Raw genomic sequence first — 14789 nt, forward strand, 5'->3', positions numbered from 1 at the left:
CTTAAGGAAGAAGAAAGACAAAAAATGAATTGAGCGGGCAATTGAATGCTAATTGGTTGGTGGCAATTTTGCATAACATTTGAAACAGACTCATAAACAACTGCAAGTTCTTTTTATTTTCGTGCCTTGACGTTGTAGTGGTCATTACCAACAATCACTGTGAAACATCTAGCGGGGAGAGAAAAGGAGGCAAGAAGAAAAGAGAAAATAGTCCATGTAAAAAGCAGGGTAGGAAATGGGGAAAGGACAGAAAAGAATGTATGGGAGGTGAGTGTGTTTTGTTATTGTTGAAGGCGTTGTAGTGCTTAAGTGGGAAGACCAGATCAAAAAGTAAGGTCAGAGTAAGAGCCTCCGTTTTATTCATTTCCCAAACTCTACTTGAATGTTAATCTCAATGCTGACCAAGAGCAGTGCAGTGCAGCCCACTAGCACTTTCCGTAATCAGGGGCCTGTTCTATAGCTGCACTGTACAAGTGGGGAGCTTCTAGGCAGATAGGGCTATTGAGCATTTGCAATGTGGTTAGTACCACTAAGGAACGGAATATTTAATATTTCCCAATTTTAATTAATTTAACTTTATAGTTTTAACTTTTTATTATTTATTTGTTTTTTTAAAATCGAATTATGTGCAGTTCTAAGATACATCATCTATGTGTATTGCATTGTGTTTACCACCCAAAGTCAAATCATCTTCCATCACCATATATTTGACCCTCTGTATCCTTGATTACTTCCTAACCTCCTCCCATTGGTAACCACCATACTGTTGTAACTTTAAATATAAATGGTCACATGTGGCCTGTGGCAACTATATTGAACAGCCCAGCCCTAGAACTGGGCTTGGCAAACTCTTCTTTAAAGAAGCAGAGAGTTAATATTTTAGGCTTTGTGGGCCAGATGGTACCTTGCAACTACTCAACTCTGTCATTGTAGTCTAACAGCAGCCACAGACAACACTTAAATAGATCAGTTTGGCTGTGTTCCAATAACTCCTTCTTTACAAAAATGTCTGGGAAGCTGGGCCCTAGTCTGTTGTCCCTGACCCAGACTTTAGAGGGAAGAATATATGCTTTAGAACTAGAAGACCTGGGCTGAATCTGGCTTATTAGCTCTGTGACCTTCAGCAAGTTACTCAACTTCTTTGTGTATCAGTTCTCTTATAAGATAGTGCTTACCTCATATATTTGTGAAAATGAGCCAAGAATAATGCATACATACAACATGTCTAACAAATTGCCACACAATAGAAAGGGGAAGATAAACATCAGTTCCCTTTCTCTCTCCCTAGTGTTGTTTCCCCCTTAGAGATAATTTTTTACTATATCCTGATCAAATATCTAGATAATATCTAGATCACTTCTTTAGAACTTTGGGTAAATAATAATTAAAGGAAGCATATTTTATGCATATATCTTGGCTATAATCTCTAAAATGATAAGAATCATGTTATTCCTTGCTAGACCAATCACTCACACTAGCCTTCCATAGAGTATGATCTCAGAGAATCTTAGTTGAAACAGTTAGCTTTGTGTTACCTTGAGCTTGTCCAACCAGTTAAGGCATTAAATGATCCCCAGATTAAGAGTCCAAGACCTAAACCAATGGTTTTCATCACTGGGACAACAGCAATGTTCCCTGTAGATGTAACACACAGAAGAAAGGTATTATTTTTCAATACAGAAAATACATTTATAAATGGAATTAATTTTTATTTTAACTTCAATGGAAATTTATGGGATTTGGACAAATTTAGTGAAGCACAATTCCTCATTTTTAAAAATAAAATAACCACATTTTTTTGCATTTAAACCCATGATTATGATTGCTAAAAGAATGAGGCTTAGAGCAAAATCATACAAAAAATATTGAATAGGTCCTTGTCTAACTACACTACTACTCTTCAACCTTAACTTAGGTCTCTGTTCTGAAGTTTTGCAATAACTATCAACAATTAAATTAGTCATGACCATCCTCTTAGACTTGAACCAGAGCCAACCACTGATAGAAGTTGTTGGCCCTCTATGACCCTAGACTTTGCTCTTCCATCCTCACTATCTTGTTTCATTCATTGCTTTGTCCTCTTAAGGTTCACTTAGGGCCAAATCCATGATCATTTTAAATAGTTCTTAGCCCCTCAGCTCTAGCAATATTTTCTTGAAAGCTTTCCTCTCTTTTTTTAAAAAAATATATTTTATTGATTTCTTACAGAGAGGAAGGGAGAGGGATAGAGAGCCAGAAACATCGATGAGAGAGAAACATCGATCAGCTGCCTCCTGCACACCCACCACTGGGGATGTGCCCGCAACCAAGGTACATGCCCTTGACTGGCATCGAACCTGGGACCCTTCAGTCCGCAGGTCGACGCTCTATCCACTGAGCCAAACCGGCTAGGGCAAGCTTTCCTCTCTTGACTTCTAAGATGCTCTCATTTCCTGATTCCCTCCTGTTCTTCTGTTTAGTGCATTCTCTCAAGATTTAGGTACCTGATAAATATTTCCCCTAAAATACATTTCCACCTATTGCTATATTCTACTTTGGGTACTTGGTTAATGTCATGATTTCAGCTATCAACTAGAGAGACCTACTCCAAGCTATATAGGTCTAGCCTGGACCTTCTCTACAGTTTTATGCTTCAAACTGTCAACAAGAGATCTCCAACCAGATGTTCCCCACTGAGGAAACATCAGGGACTTCAAACTCAGGCAGTCCCAAGCTGAACTCATAATTTTCCATTTCAAACATGTTTTTCCCCCTTATTATCCTCATCCTTGTCGTTGATACCACCACCTTCCTAATCACCTGTGATAAAATCCTGACATCACCATAGTCTCTTCTGTTTTGTCCACTACCCATATCAAATCAGTTACTAGGACATATAGCATCCACATCTGCAAATACCTAAAATTAGACCATTCTCCTATTGACTCCCAGTGGAACCTACTGGGTGAATATAAATACTATGGGATGGTTATCAATTTCTGCAGGATAAATGAATGCACTCTGTGTTCTCCTATTCCAATTAGATATGATAAACACAATCACATTAAGGTATAAGTGAGGGATAATACTTTAAATTCTAGTAGAAATTTAAAAGTTAACGTTTTTGTCCTCCAACTCATAAACTTCATTAAATCATTTATTCTGCAGATATTCAAATTAAGTGAGTACCCAATAAATTTTAAAATTTATTTGCTTTTAATAAAATTACCTCTATAGATCCTTGATACTTGAAATTCTCTTAGCTAAAAAGAAGAAAGCTCTCCAGAGGTGTACTTATACATTCTTGATTGGCCAAACAAAGGCATAAATTCTAGTTATATAATTTCAGGTATTGATAAGGCAACAGAGCGAAGCTTTTTTTTTTTTTCTGCCAGTGCTTTTGAAATTATAATGTATCTGTGCTTGGCTACTTTAAAAGACAAGTCCTGCTCTCACCAGTTTGGCTCAGTGGATAAAGTGTCTGCCTATGGACTGAAGGATTCTGGGTTCGATTCTGGTCAAGGGCACATGCCCCAGTTGCCCTTGCAGGCTGGATCCCCAGTAGGGGGCATGCAGGAGGCAGCGGATCAGTGATTCTCATCATTGATGTTTCTATCTCTCTCTCCCTCTCCCTACCTCTCTGAAATTAATAAAAATATACGTTTCAAAAATACAAGCCCTAAAAATGATATTAGTAGAGACTACTATTTAATAAATATTTTCTGATAAACATGCTAGAGAAAGAAAGGTGAGATCATGTAAACTCATAGATGAGTTACACTTGAACAGACAGAGAACAATTGGTAATAACTTTGCTATAATTATCTATCAGGGACTAAGAAAGAAATCATTAAGAGGAGTTAGGAAATGCACCAAAAAGATTTATGGAGCATCTGAATGAAAGAAATTAAATTGTCAATTTCTAGTATCTATGACTAAGAATTACTTGGAATCACTATTTGTGCCCTTCTATGAACCAGAGTTATTATGAGCATAGTATAAATTGATTAAAGTATTAAATGATAAATTATATCATACTTTACCAGTTGCCCAAATGCAGCCCCCCACCATTGCAAAAGGCCAAAACTTAGGGCAATGTAATACCAGATTGGCCACCAAGGCAACCAACCATATAGCAGCACAAAGTACCCACTGGAGAAACATTCCTGGAAATAAAAGAAATTGGTGTCAGTGGTTCAAACTGATTTGAGTAAATTAAGCCTTAGGAATACCAATGAGATATTATTATAGGAATGGCCACAATTTACTGAATGCCTATTTGCCAGGAACTTTGCACATTTAATGTAATTCTTACAATTACTGTCCATCATAATTAACCCTAGTTCAAAGACAGAGAAAACGAATCCGAAATGAAGTAACTTGTACAAACAGCTAGAAGTCTGTAGAACTAGAATTTAAACCTAGGTTGTTTGACTCGAAAGCTTACTAAGCAGTGCATTTCTGCTTAACACCCTCTCCCATCTATTAGACAAATCAAATCTTTTCTACCAGAGTATTGGCAAGACTGAGTCTCTATATTTTTATTCAGATGCCACACCTAGTGCTGTCCATCACCAAAAACATGGCCTTAAGAACTTCAGAATAGTACAGCAGTGATTTAAACCTTTGAGGATCATTTATGTCACCTTTGGGATTAAAATAAAGTCATTTATGGTCACATGTAGACCTTGTTACATTTAGAGTTGAATGCCTATGATGAGTCAGACATCACAAGCCTGAGCATTGGCCTTGTAGGTCAGGGCTACTCTCCTTTCTAGGCTCTGGGTTGCCATTTGCCAGTTATCGGAACAGCGCATGGTGATGTGGGTAAACCTGTAACTTTCTGAGGCTTCTGCATCAAGGTTTCGAGATTAAAAGGATAAAAAAAGAGTCAACATTGGAAGAAATACTAAGCCACTGATAACTCAATGTAACACTTCTGACTCTAAACTTTGGAAGATTTTTGCCTATTTCTGTGGAGGAAAGAAAAAAATGGCCGTTAACCTCTCAGACAAAAAAAAAAGTAGGATCATAAAGATGAAAGGGAACATCATTTTACAAGTTCTTCATTTTATAAATGAGAAACTGAGAACAAAAGAGCTGATGAAACTTGCCCAGGATCATACAGTTGTGAAATACCTAAAACCTAGGTCCTCGATCCCTCGGTATGGTTTTTGTTCCTCTTTTAGTAGTTTCCATTCCTATCTTAACTCCAAAGGAAAAGAACGGCTGTGGAGGGGAAAGATTTTTAATTTTATGGTCTAAGTTGTGACAAGACATAAAGAATCTGGGAGATAACGCATCTGCTTTCTAACAGGTGTTCACCATCACTTCTCCAATATCTTCTTCTGGCTTTAATATAAAAGGCAGGTAGATAAAAACAACTGTTGCTTCTTCCCCAAATTCACATTATAGCCAGTTCTGCTATAATGTGACATTACATTCCTAAAAATCACTGCACTATGCAAAATCATGTAATAGAAATCTCAGAGCTAATGGGGAAAGTGGGGTTAGGGTACAACACAAAAACTTCATCAACATATTAGAAAAAAAAGATAGGAACCTGATAAAAATGATAGTACAGTTTTGCATTGGGTATGTGGTTAAGAAATTCATAAATGCTACCATAAATGTGGCTCAACTTGAAAAAGACCTGAAGTTTGCTTATGGAAGTGGACATCGGAAGTGTCACAGCTTGTAAGTTAGTGTGACGTGGGTGGATGGAATGTTCTAACACTAGATGAGGATGGTTGTGGTGCTGGGGGAGCTGGGGGATGTTTAAGGGGTGTGTGTGTGAGCGCATTACTATGCATCTTTATCCATCTAGATGCAGTGTTCTGTGTTCACCGTGTTTTGTCAGAGTCAAAATTGCACATAAGCAAACACAAAATTCATGTTATGCTCAAATTGCTCTCTATTCTCTCAATTGCTTTGGAAATTTGTGTTTTCAAAACCCGTGTTATTCGTAGAATGGACTTTCTTCTTTTGTAAACATAACAGATATGGCTAAAAAGCTTTCCTGACAGTATCCATCCTAGCTTTACCATGAAACACAACCTTAAAGTTGTCTTATACTAACTCTCAGATAACTGGCTTGTCATTATTAAATGATTTAGTTTAAGCTTTATTCATTTGGTGCCAGGATAAACAACATTTATTTTTGTAGCCATCATTTTTTTTTTAAAAGACCCAAATAGGGAACTTTGTATTTAAAAATAATTTAAGGTTAACAATGAAGGAAAAATAGTTACCATCACCAGTATCATATTTTTTAAGTGGTACATAGTTTGAGCCAAACAAAAGGATGGCTACAGAAGAGGAGTTGAAACCAAGGGTTAGGTCTGTTCCATTGTTGCTCATGGTTATAGCTCTGCCTGAGAGTGAGCTGGTTCACTTTAGACTTGATGCAATTTTCAAGAGCTTCTGAAATAGAAGATATAAAAATTAAACAATGAAGAAGTTGTGAATCTGTGAACAAATGTTGATCAATAGATGCTATTTATTGAGTTTTTTAAAAGTATGCGCAGATTCCTTCTTCCAGATATAGAGTTAGGATATTATGAAATTAGATATTATGTTCATACTCCATGGTCATTTATTCCTTTTTTGAAATAAAAAAAGCCTTTTTGATCTCTAATCTACAATTTAAAAAAAACAACTGTCTTCAGAGTTTGTAAGCCTCACTTCTTCTAAGATTTAGATACAGTTTTATTATATTATAAAAAATTCTTCTGTGTAGGTAGATGGGTATAATAAACAAATTGTAGACTAGGACTCTGTTTACTTCAACTGGTTGTTGCGATAAGCAAATGAGAGAGCATGTCTGAAGACTTTCTGAACTACTAGTGCCTTAACAAGCAAAAGCCTGTTATATTTCCGACACAGCTTCTAGGCATGCGTAGGTTGAATCACTATTACATACTCAGGATCCGCTACAGATAAATGCACTTTCCTTCATCAGCAGTACCCCCAGTGTCTAGTAATTTAAATAGTTCATAAACCCTTATATCTTTATGGCTTAAAAAATAAACTGAACAGATAGAATAATCTTCTAAAGATCTTTTCAAGAATCTCCTAAATCTCAAGATTTAGGTCCTTGAAGAGTCACTCTTCAGGAATATCCGCAAGTACATGTTTAGCAGTGGTGTGTTGTACAATATTATCAGTCAGTCCAGGACAATGTGAAGCAGCTGGCAGTTCTCTGTATAATCTGGTAGCCACTAGTCACATATGCATAACTAAATTTCATTTAAAATAATTAAAATTAAGTTTTAAAAAATTCAGTTCCTCAGTCATGCTAACCACATTCTCAGTAGCCACATATAGCCAGTAACTACTACATAGGACAGTATAGATACAAAACATTCCCTCATTACATAAGTTCGATTGGATAACATTGCTAAGCTTATTAAAAAGTTCTGGTCCTCCTATGAAGAAAAGACCTCAGACCATAAAGAGCCAAGAATCAGGCATTTTTCATAAGGTAACATTTGGAAAAGGCTAATAAACATAATTCATCTTTTTAGTTGTACAAGCTACAGTAGGGGAAAAAAAATAACACAAAGAGTCATTTTATCACAGGAGGAAACCAGAGTCTTCCCATAATGCCATCTTAAGTTTATATGTGGTACATTGACTTTTTGGTTCACTTCACCATGTAAGCTGTCTGAAATGGAACTGAGGATAATCCAGTCCTTTCCCCCTCCAAATGTAATGTTATAGTAATAACTTCTTGTGGATATGTATTGAATAAAGTACATCTGAAACCACCTTCTTAGTTATTTTAAAACTAGGGGCCCGGCACATGAAATTTGTGCACGGGTACAGTCCCTAGGCCTGGCCTGTGATCAGGGCCATCTTCCCTGGCTGCTGGCAGCCAGCCCTGCCCCCCGCTGCCACCCACCCACAGTTCCGTGTTCACCATTGGGCGATCAGAGCCTGCTGGCCGAGGGAGGGGGGCCAGAGGGAAGGGACTGGGGGGTGGTCAGTGCGCCTCATAGCAACTAGTTGAGGAGTCGTTCTGGTCATTCCGCCATTCGGTCGATTTTTATATTACTCTTTTATTTATATTTCATTTTTCCAGGTATTGCTTCTTACATGTTTGCACAGAGAACATTAAATATACAGCTACCTATAATACATGTTCCTAGGCATTATTATGGATAATTTAACTGAAAACAAGGATAACTTCTAAGTTTCTGAATGAATTTTAGCAAGAAAAATAGCTACTTGAAATGGTGTGTGCTTTCTTAAAACAACAACAACAAAAACAAACACAGCTGGTAAGACAGCATCCTCCATGGGGATGCAGTTGAGGAAGATTTAAATTCTGACAGAGTAACACTATTCCAATAAAAGAGTAGTTTTAATGTTAGGCAAAAAGAAAGTTTCACCCCTGCAAAGGCTTATATGGGCTACTGCTCAAGGTTCAAGCAGAGGTGAACTTTTGCTAAGATAAAACAGTTACAATAGGTCACAGGTGTAGGAGGTGGCTGAGAAGAATGTCATGGGACTAAAAAGATACAAGATTAGGTGTTGGCTAAGAAGCCACTTTTTTATTTTAGTTAAAACAAGCAAAGTGAAATAAAACCTTTATAAGCACATTCATTGATAGGAGAATGTCAAACCTTCAAAAGTGGCATATTATTTTAGTGAAAAGATGGCTCTATTAAAGACTATTGACAGACCTAAACCTCCCAGTTCTCACTCCATTGAAGGAATAATCTGAAATGCTAATCAGAGTACAAGAGCTGTATTTTGACTGTTGAATGAACATTAATCAATGTTACTTCACTTAAAGTTGTTTCCTGCAGATAAGTGAAGTTTATTGCACACGGCTCTGGTACTTTTTGGAAAGCATGTGATGTGTTTTCAGTGCGGGTTGGCAATACTCTAAGGAAGAGTCTACCTCTTCTTAAATCCATGAAATTTTTGTGGAAAAGAATAGCAATATTATTTTATCTAGCAACATCACTCAATTCTTTTTCAGTGCAAACCTGTTGAGTCAATAAATCTCAAATTACTTTTAAATAAACTTTAAATTAAATTAATATACTTTAGATTAAAGTAGTTTTTTTATTGTAAAGACTTTTTTATTTTAACATTTTTTTCCTTTATTGATTAAGGTATTACAAATGAGTCCTTATCCCCTATTGTCTCCCAATCCCCCACTCATGCCCCCTTCCCCCATCTATATCCATTAGTTATACTTATATGCATGCATACAAGTCCTTTGGTTGATCTCTCTCCCTTACCGCCCACCCTCCCCTACCTTCCCTCTGAGGTTTAAGCATCTGATTTAATTTTTACTTTTAAATGTCCACTGCTATTCTATTAAACTATATTCATTCATTTTTGTTCTAGTACTTTTGTTTCATTTATTGGCAAATACTTTTCCTCTATATTTCTCCTAGCACTTTTAACTTCTATGCAGACCTTTTGTTGTTGATATTTGCTATGGTCTGATCCATACTGTGTGTTCCACTTCAACTAACATTTTAGTTTTAGTTTCATGTTAATTTCCTCTAATCTGCTAACTTCTGCCAGTGTCTTGGCTAAAATTGGCAGGGCTTCAACATATTTATTCTGAGCTTTGATTTTTCTTTTTACTCATGGGCACATTTTGAAACACCATGAGACAACTCCCTTGCAAAGTTACTTGGATTTCCTTTGAGTTGCTGTACTCACTGCGCTCAGGGCTAGCGGCTAAACTCCCACCTGCTCAGCAACCCGTGATCCGCCTCCACAGCTGCTGGCTGCTGGTGTGGAGCCTGCGCCAACCTCATGCCTTCTGCCCTCCAGGCACCTCGCCAGCCTCTACTTCCTTCTCGGGCAGTTACCTACTAGTAAGCACAGGGCAGGGGTAGAGGAGCGGGGTGGAGAGGGGTGGGGAAGAGAGGGGAGGGCTCTTACACTGGAGACCCTGTTCCTTAGGCTCTCCTGGTGGCCTGGCCAGCCTTTGCTTCCTGCGGGGACAACCACCTAAACGCCTGGCTGGAGGGGGAGGGAGGCTCTATTAGAGGTGATCCAAAGGTCTTGCCTGAGAGCAGCAGGGTAGGGAGCACCCTCCTTCAGCGTCTGTGCCAGAGTGCGTGGTCATGTGACTCAGGTGAGTCCTCAAAGCCCTTTGCAATCCACCAGCAAATTAGAAAGGCTTTTGTGTATTTGAAGAGGTGATTTTTCGGGGAACTCTGAGCATGTCACTCTCTCTAAACATCACAGAACTAGGTATTATTTGTACTATGTATGGATAAAACCAAAGGCCAAGGAATTTCACACAGTTGTGAAAGATTATCTGAAGCTGAATTTTTTTTTCCCCACTTAATATCCAGAAATTCATCTGAACGGCTAATGTCACTGACCTCACTGGCAATCACTAATCCTTTATCAGTACACCAGACCAGTTACCCATGCATTTATCTACTATGTGCTGAGTGCCACAGGAGAACATATATTCTAGGCTTCTCAAACCTGACTGCACATTACAATTGCCGGGGAGGTTTTTTGTTTTATTTATTTATTTGTTTGTTGGTTTTTAAAATATTGATACCTGGACCCCACACCAGACCCACTGCAATAGAATCTCTAGGGGTATGGCTCAAGAATCATTTTCTTTTCAAACCTCCTCTGTGAGAATCACATTCTAAATTAATAGTTGTCAGATGATATTGATAGTAAGAATCAATATATTGAGGGGGAGTGGGTTGAAATGCAGATTCCTGACATCTTGGTTTAGACTTTAAGAAATATTGCTCTAGTTTTTCTTTTTCTGATATGTAGCCACAGACTGCATGTGACTATTTAAATTTATATTAGAATTAAAAACTCAGTAGTTCACCCTGGCCGGTGTGAACATCGGTGGTTGAACATCATCCCATGCACTGAGAGGTAGTTGTTCACTTGTCCTAGACACTTGTCCTGGACACAATCCACCTGTGCAGATTACAGATTCCTACCATTGCAGAGTTCTGGCGAACAGCACTGTTGTAGATCGTTAGCTCTGAGTGCAGCAGTGACCGCCACAGGTTCCTACCTGTCATGTAGGTTCCAGAATAACAAGGGATGCAGATATGAGCAAATAAGTTCAGAAAGGGAAAGTGCTGCATCCTGCCTTAGTCGCAGCGGTTCTCAACCTGTGGGTCTCGACCCCTTTGGGCAGTGGTTCTCAACCTTCTGGCCCTTTAAATACAGTTCCTCATGTTGTGACCCAACCATAAAATTATTTTCGTTGCTACTTCATAACTGTAATGTTGTGTTATGGGTTCACTCAGCGAGATAGACCACCAACTCAGAATTTAAATTTAAGAGCCTTTATTAAGCTGGCCAGCTGACTAGAGTTACAGCACCCTGCCGGAGCAAAGGCTTAACTGCAGCGATGACTACAGGAGTTACATTTTATTATTAAATTTTGTGGAGGCCCAGAGAAAATGTGTCTTTCAAATTCTGGGACCCCCAATATGGAGGAAACTCTCTTTATTTATACTTTCTCCAGTCCTTTGTCTCCCAAATTTGGAATGAGACTTCTGGGCCTTCTGAGAAAAAAAGGCCTGCGTGCTGGGAAGGGGCCATGAGACCATATCTCAAGGCCTGGCCTGATGTCAGTACCTTCCTATCTATGTGTTTTAGGAACAGACAGCACAGCATGACCCATTTGGCCAAAGTGCCAGATATGCAGCCCAGTACAGTTGCTACTGTTATGAATGTAAATATTTACACCGTAATGTAAATATCTGATATGCAGGATGGTCTTAGGCGACCCCTGTGAAAGGGTGCTTTGACCGCCAAAGGGGTTGCGACCCACAGGTTGAGAACCGCTGCCTTTGGGGGTCGACCGACCCTTTCACAGGGGTCACCTAAGATCATCGGAGAACACATAGATAATTACATATTGTTTTTGTGATTAATTACTATGCTTTAACTATGTTCAATTTGTAACAATGAAATTGGGGGTCACCACAACATGAGGAACTATATTAAGGGTTGCGGCATTAGGAAGGTTGAGAACCACTGGTTAAGGGTTCAAAGAAAGTCTCTCTGAGGAAGTGACATTTAACTGAGACAATCCGTGGTTAGTAATGGTGGTAGAGTTGCAAGAAGGAGAAAACATAAGGACTGCCCAAAGATGAGGTGTCCTGGAAGGAAGTCCTGCTTTAAACAGGAGATGAGAAGCTACAGGGCCATGTCCTTTAAAGAATTAAAGAGTCGAAGGCTTTTCATTTAAGGGAAGGGATTAATTAAGCAGTTCAGAAAGAAATCTGAAGTTTCCCTTCCCCCACATGCATACTCCAGATACGCACATATACAAACTCTCTTCCAAAAAATATAGGGCCTAAATACAATGGTTTCACTTTGTGATTATAAGAGACCTCAGTGATCATGTGGTTTGTTCTTGCTTCGGATTCACATTAAGAAATTGAGGCTCCCATTGTTGTGAGTTTCTTAAAACCTAAAAGTGAACTGGGGGCTAAGTCAGGCTTGAGGATATTTATAACAGGATATTCCAGTTCAGTCCTTTTCATATCATGCTACTTAAACTGAAAATTTTCTTTCAATTTGGTTCATATGCATTAATGCCTAAACATAATGATCTTTATTGGAAGACTCTTAGCAGGCACTAGAAGATCAAGGTTAGTTTCACCTAAGTTTTTTTTATATGTAAAATGTCAATCATTAAGATCTGTATACCTCTCCCTTTTATGTAGTCAAACAGATATAATGTATATAAAAATATTATGAAGACTTCTGGTTTCTGTTCTAACATTTGAAGATCTTGAAAGTTATCACTTCTGTCATCTATGTAAGAAAAAAGCTAAACAAACTGAAAATCAACAATTTTTATTACAACCATCAGAGAATTAAGGTTACGGGACAAATCACTGTCCTGAACACTGAAGACATAGGTGAATGAAAAGAATCCCAGCTTACTAGGAGCCAGTAATAGGTAGAGGGCACTTAAATAGCAACTGGTGAATTGCTGGAGACTGAATGTGGACTAAATCAAGCATTGAAAACCTGGGGAAGCAGTACCCAGTCTTAGGGGAGCATCCATACTCTCATGGGTCTTACCTTCAGAAGCCACTTGAGGTTCTTACAGTGAAGATTAGAGAAAAATGCCCTCTTGCTTCAGGTGAGGGGAGGGAAAGGGCAATCATTTTGAAATCCATCCAGTGCCTTCAGTTTTCTGAAACAAAGGCGAGCCCTCAGGGAAACTTCTTTATGAAAGTGTCATCTGACCTAGAGGAAGAGCAATTAGACAACTTGAGCCCCTTTTTGCCTTTCTACCTGGCATGGTTAAGAAACTCTTCTAAAGGTCACAGCCCACTAATGCCAGCTCACTAAAAATGGAGATTTGATCATAAAATTCCCCAATACTTTATGACCATAATAAAGGGGCTCCGGGATAATAACAGTGGATTACAATGGAGAGATCTGCAGGACACACTGTTTAAAAGAAGTTTCTAAGGAAAGGACGTGAAAGGAAACTGAAGCCTGTGACGCCTACAGCTAGAGCAAACATTAGGCACAGTCAAGCTCCTTGCCAGATAAACATAAAACCTCACACTAGAGGCCTATTTTATCTTAGTTCCTATTATCCAATATATCATGTCTGGCTTTCAACAAAAAAATTACAAGGTGTAATAAAAGGCAAGAAAAAAAATGCAGTCTGATGAGATAAAGCAAACATCAGAACCAGACTCAGAGATGGTAGAGACTTTGGAATTATTATGTTGGGAATTTAAAATACCTATAATTAACACGCTAAGAGCTCTATTGGGAAAAAAAATGGACAGCATTTAAGAATAGATGTATAATATTAACAGAGAGTTGAAAACTCTAAAAATCAAAAGAAAATGCTAAAACACATAAAACACTGCACCAGAAATGAAGAATGCCTTTCACAACTGAAACATAATCAGTGAGCTTAAATATATGTCAATAAAAACTTGCTAAATTTAAATGTAAAGAGAAAATAGAATTTAAAATAAAAGAAATAGAATATTCAAGAATTATGAAAAAATTAAAAAAGTGTAACACATAGGTAAATGGGAATGCCAGGGGGAAAAAAAGAGAGAAAGGAGAAGACATATTTGAAGTAATAATGGCTGGCAATTTTAGAAAATTAATGGCATACCAAACCACAGTTCCAGGAAGCTCTTAGAACCCAAATAGGATAAAAAAAAATCTACATGAAGGCCCATCATATTCAAATTTCAGAAAATCAAACAAAGAAAAATACTGAAATAAGCCTGAGGAAAAAGACACCTTACCTATAGAGTAGCAGAGAGAAGAATTACATCAGACTTTTCTTTGGGAACCATGCAAGCAAGAGAGAATGGAGAGAAATATTTAGAGTGTTGAAAGAGAATCCGCTGTTAGAATTCTGTATCCAGTGTAATTATTATTTTAAAGTGAATGGGAAATAAAGACTTCTCAGGCAAACAAAACTGAGGAAATTATTCACCAGTAGACGTGTGTTGGAAGAAATGTTAAATGAAGTTCTTAACAGAGAAAGGAAAATGGTGCAGGTCAGAAACTTGGATCTACATGAAGAAAAGAACATTAGAAAATAATAAATGAAAGTAAACAACTTTTCTATTCTTAATTGATCTAATGGATAACTATAAATAATTAGCAGCAGTGTATTAGGCGATTATAGCTTAAATAGTGAAATGAGTGACAGCAATGTTATAAGGGACAGGAGGAAGAAGAATTGGGAATAGCCTATTATAAATTACCTGAACTACCTATGAAAGGTATCATGTTATTGAAAGTGGATTTAAATATATACTGCAAACTCTAGGGTAATTTCT

At 37.9% G+C, this 14789-nt stretch overlaps 2 protein-coding genes across 2 annotated transcripts in view; one reads left to right on the plus strand and one right to left on the minus strand.

Annotated features, from left to right (window-relative positions):
• Positions 1–14789, minus strand: part of TMEM144 (transmembrane protein 144) — a 76040-nt gene that overhangs the window by 23813 nt on the left and 37438 nt on the right. Inside the window, exons 2-5 of the mRNA XM_070415408.1 lie at positions 13045–13212; positions 6231–6402; positions 4023–4145; positions 1536–1635 (exon numbers count right to left, since the gene is read on the minus strand). Of these exons, the coding sequence (XP_070271509.1) occupies positions 1536–1635; positions 4023–4145; positions 6231–6339 (332 nt within the window). The 5' untranslated portion in view covers positions 6340–6402; positions 13045–13212. The remainder of the gene's footprint in view (positions 1–1535; positions 1636–4022; positions 4146–6230; positions 6403–13044; positions 13213–14789) is intronic.
• Positions 1–14789, plus strand: part of GASK1B (golgi associated kinase 1B) — a 119546-nt gene that overhangs the window by 20135 nt on the left and 84622 nt on the right. The window lies entirely within an intron of this gene.

The sequence above is a fragment of the Myotis yumanensis genome, unplaced genomic scaffold (assembly GCF_028538775.1).
Source record: "Myotis yumanensis isolate MYYU_CA2020_CCGP unplaced genomic scaffold, mMyoYum1.0.hap1 SCAF_5, whole genome shotgun sequence".
Classification (NCBI taxonomy): domain Eukaryota; kingdom Metazoa; phylum Chordata; class Mammalia; order Chiroptera; family Vespertilionidae; genus Myotis; species Myotis yumanensis.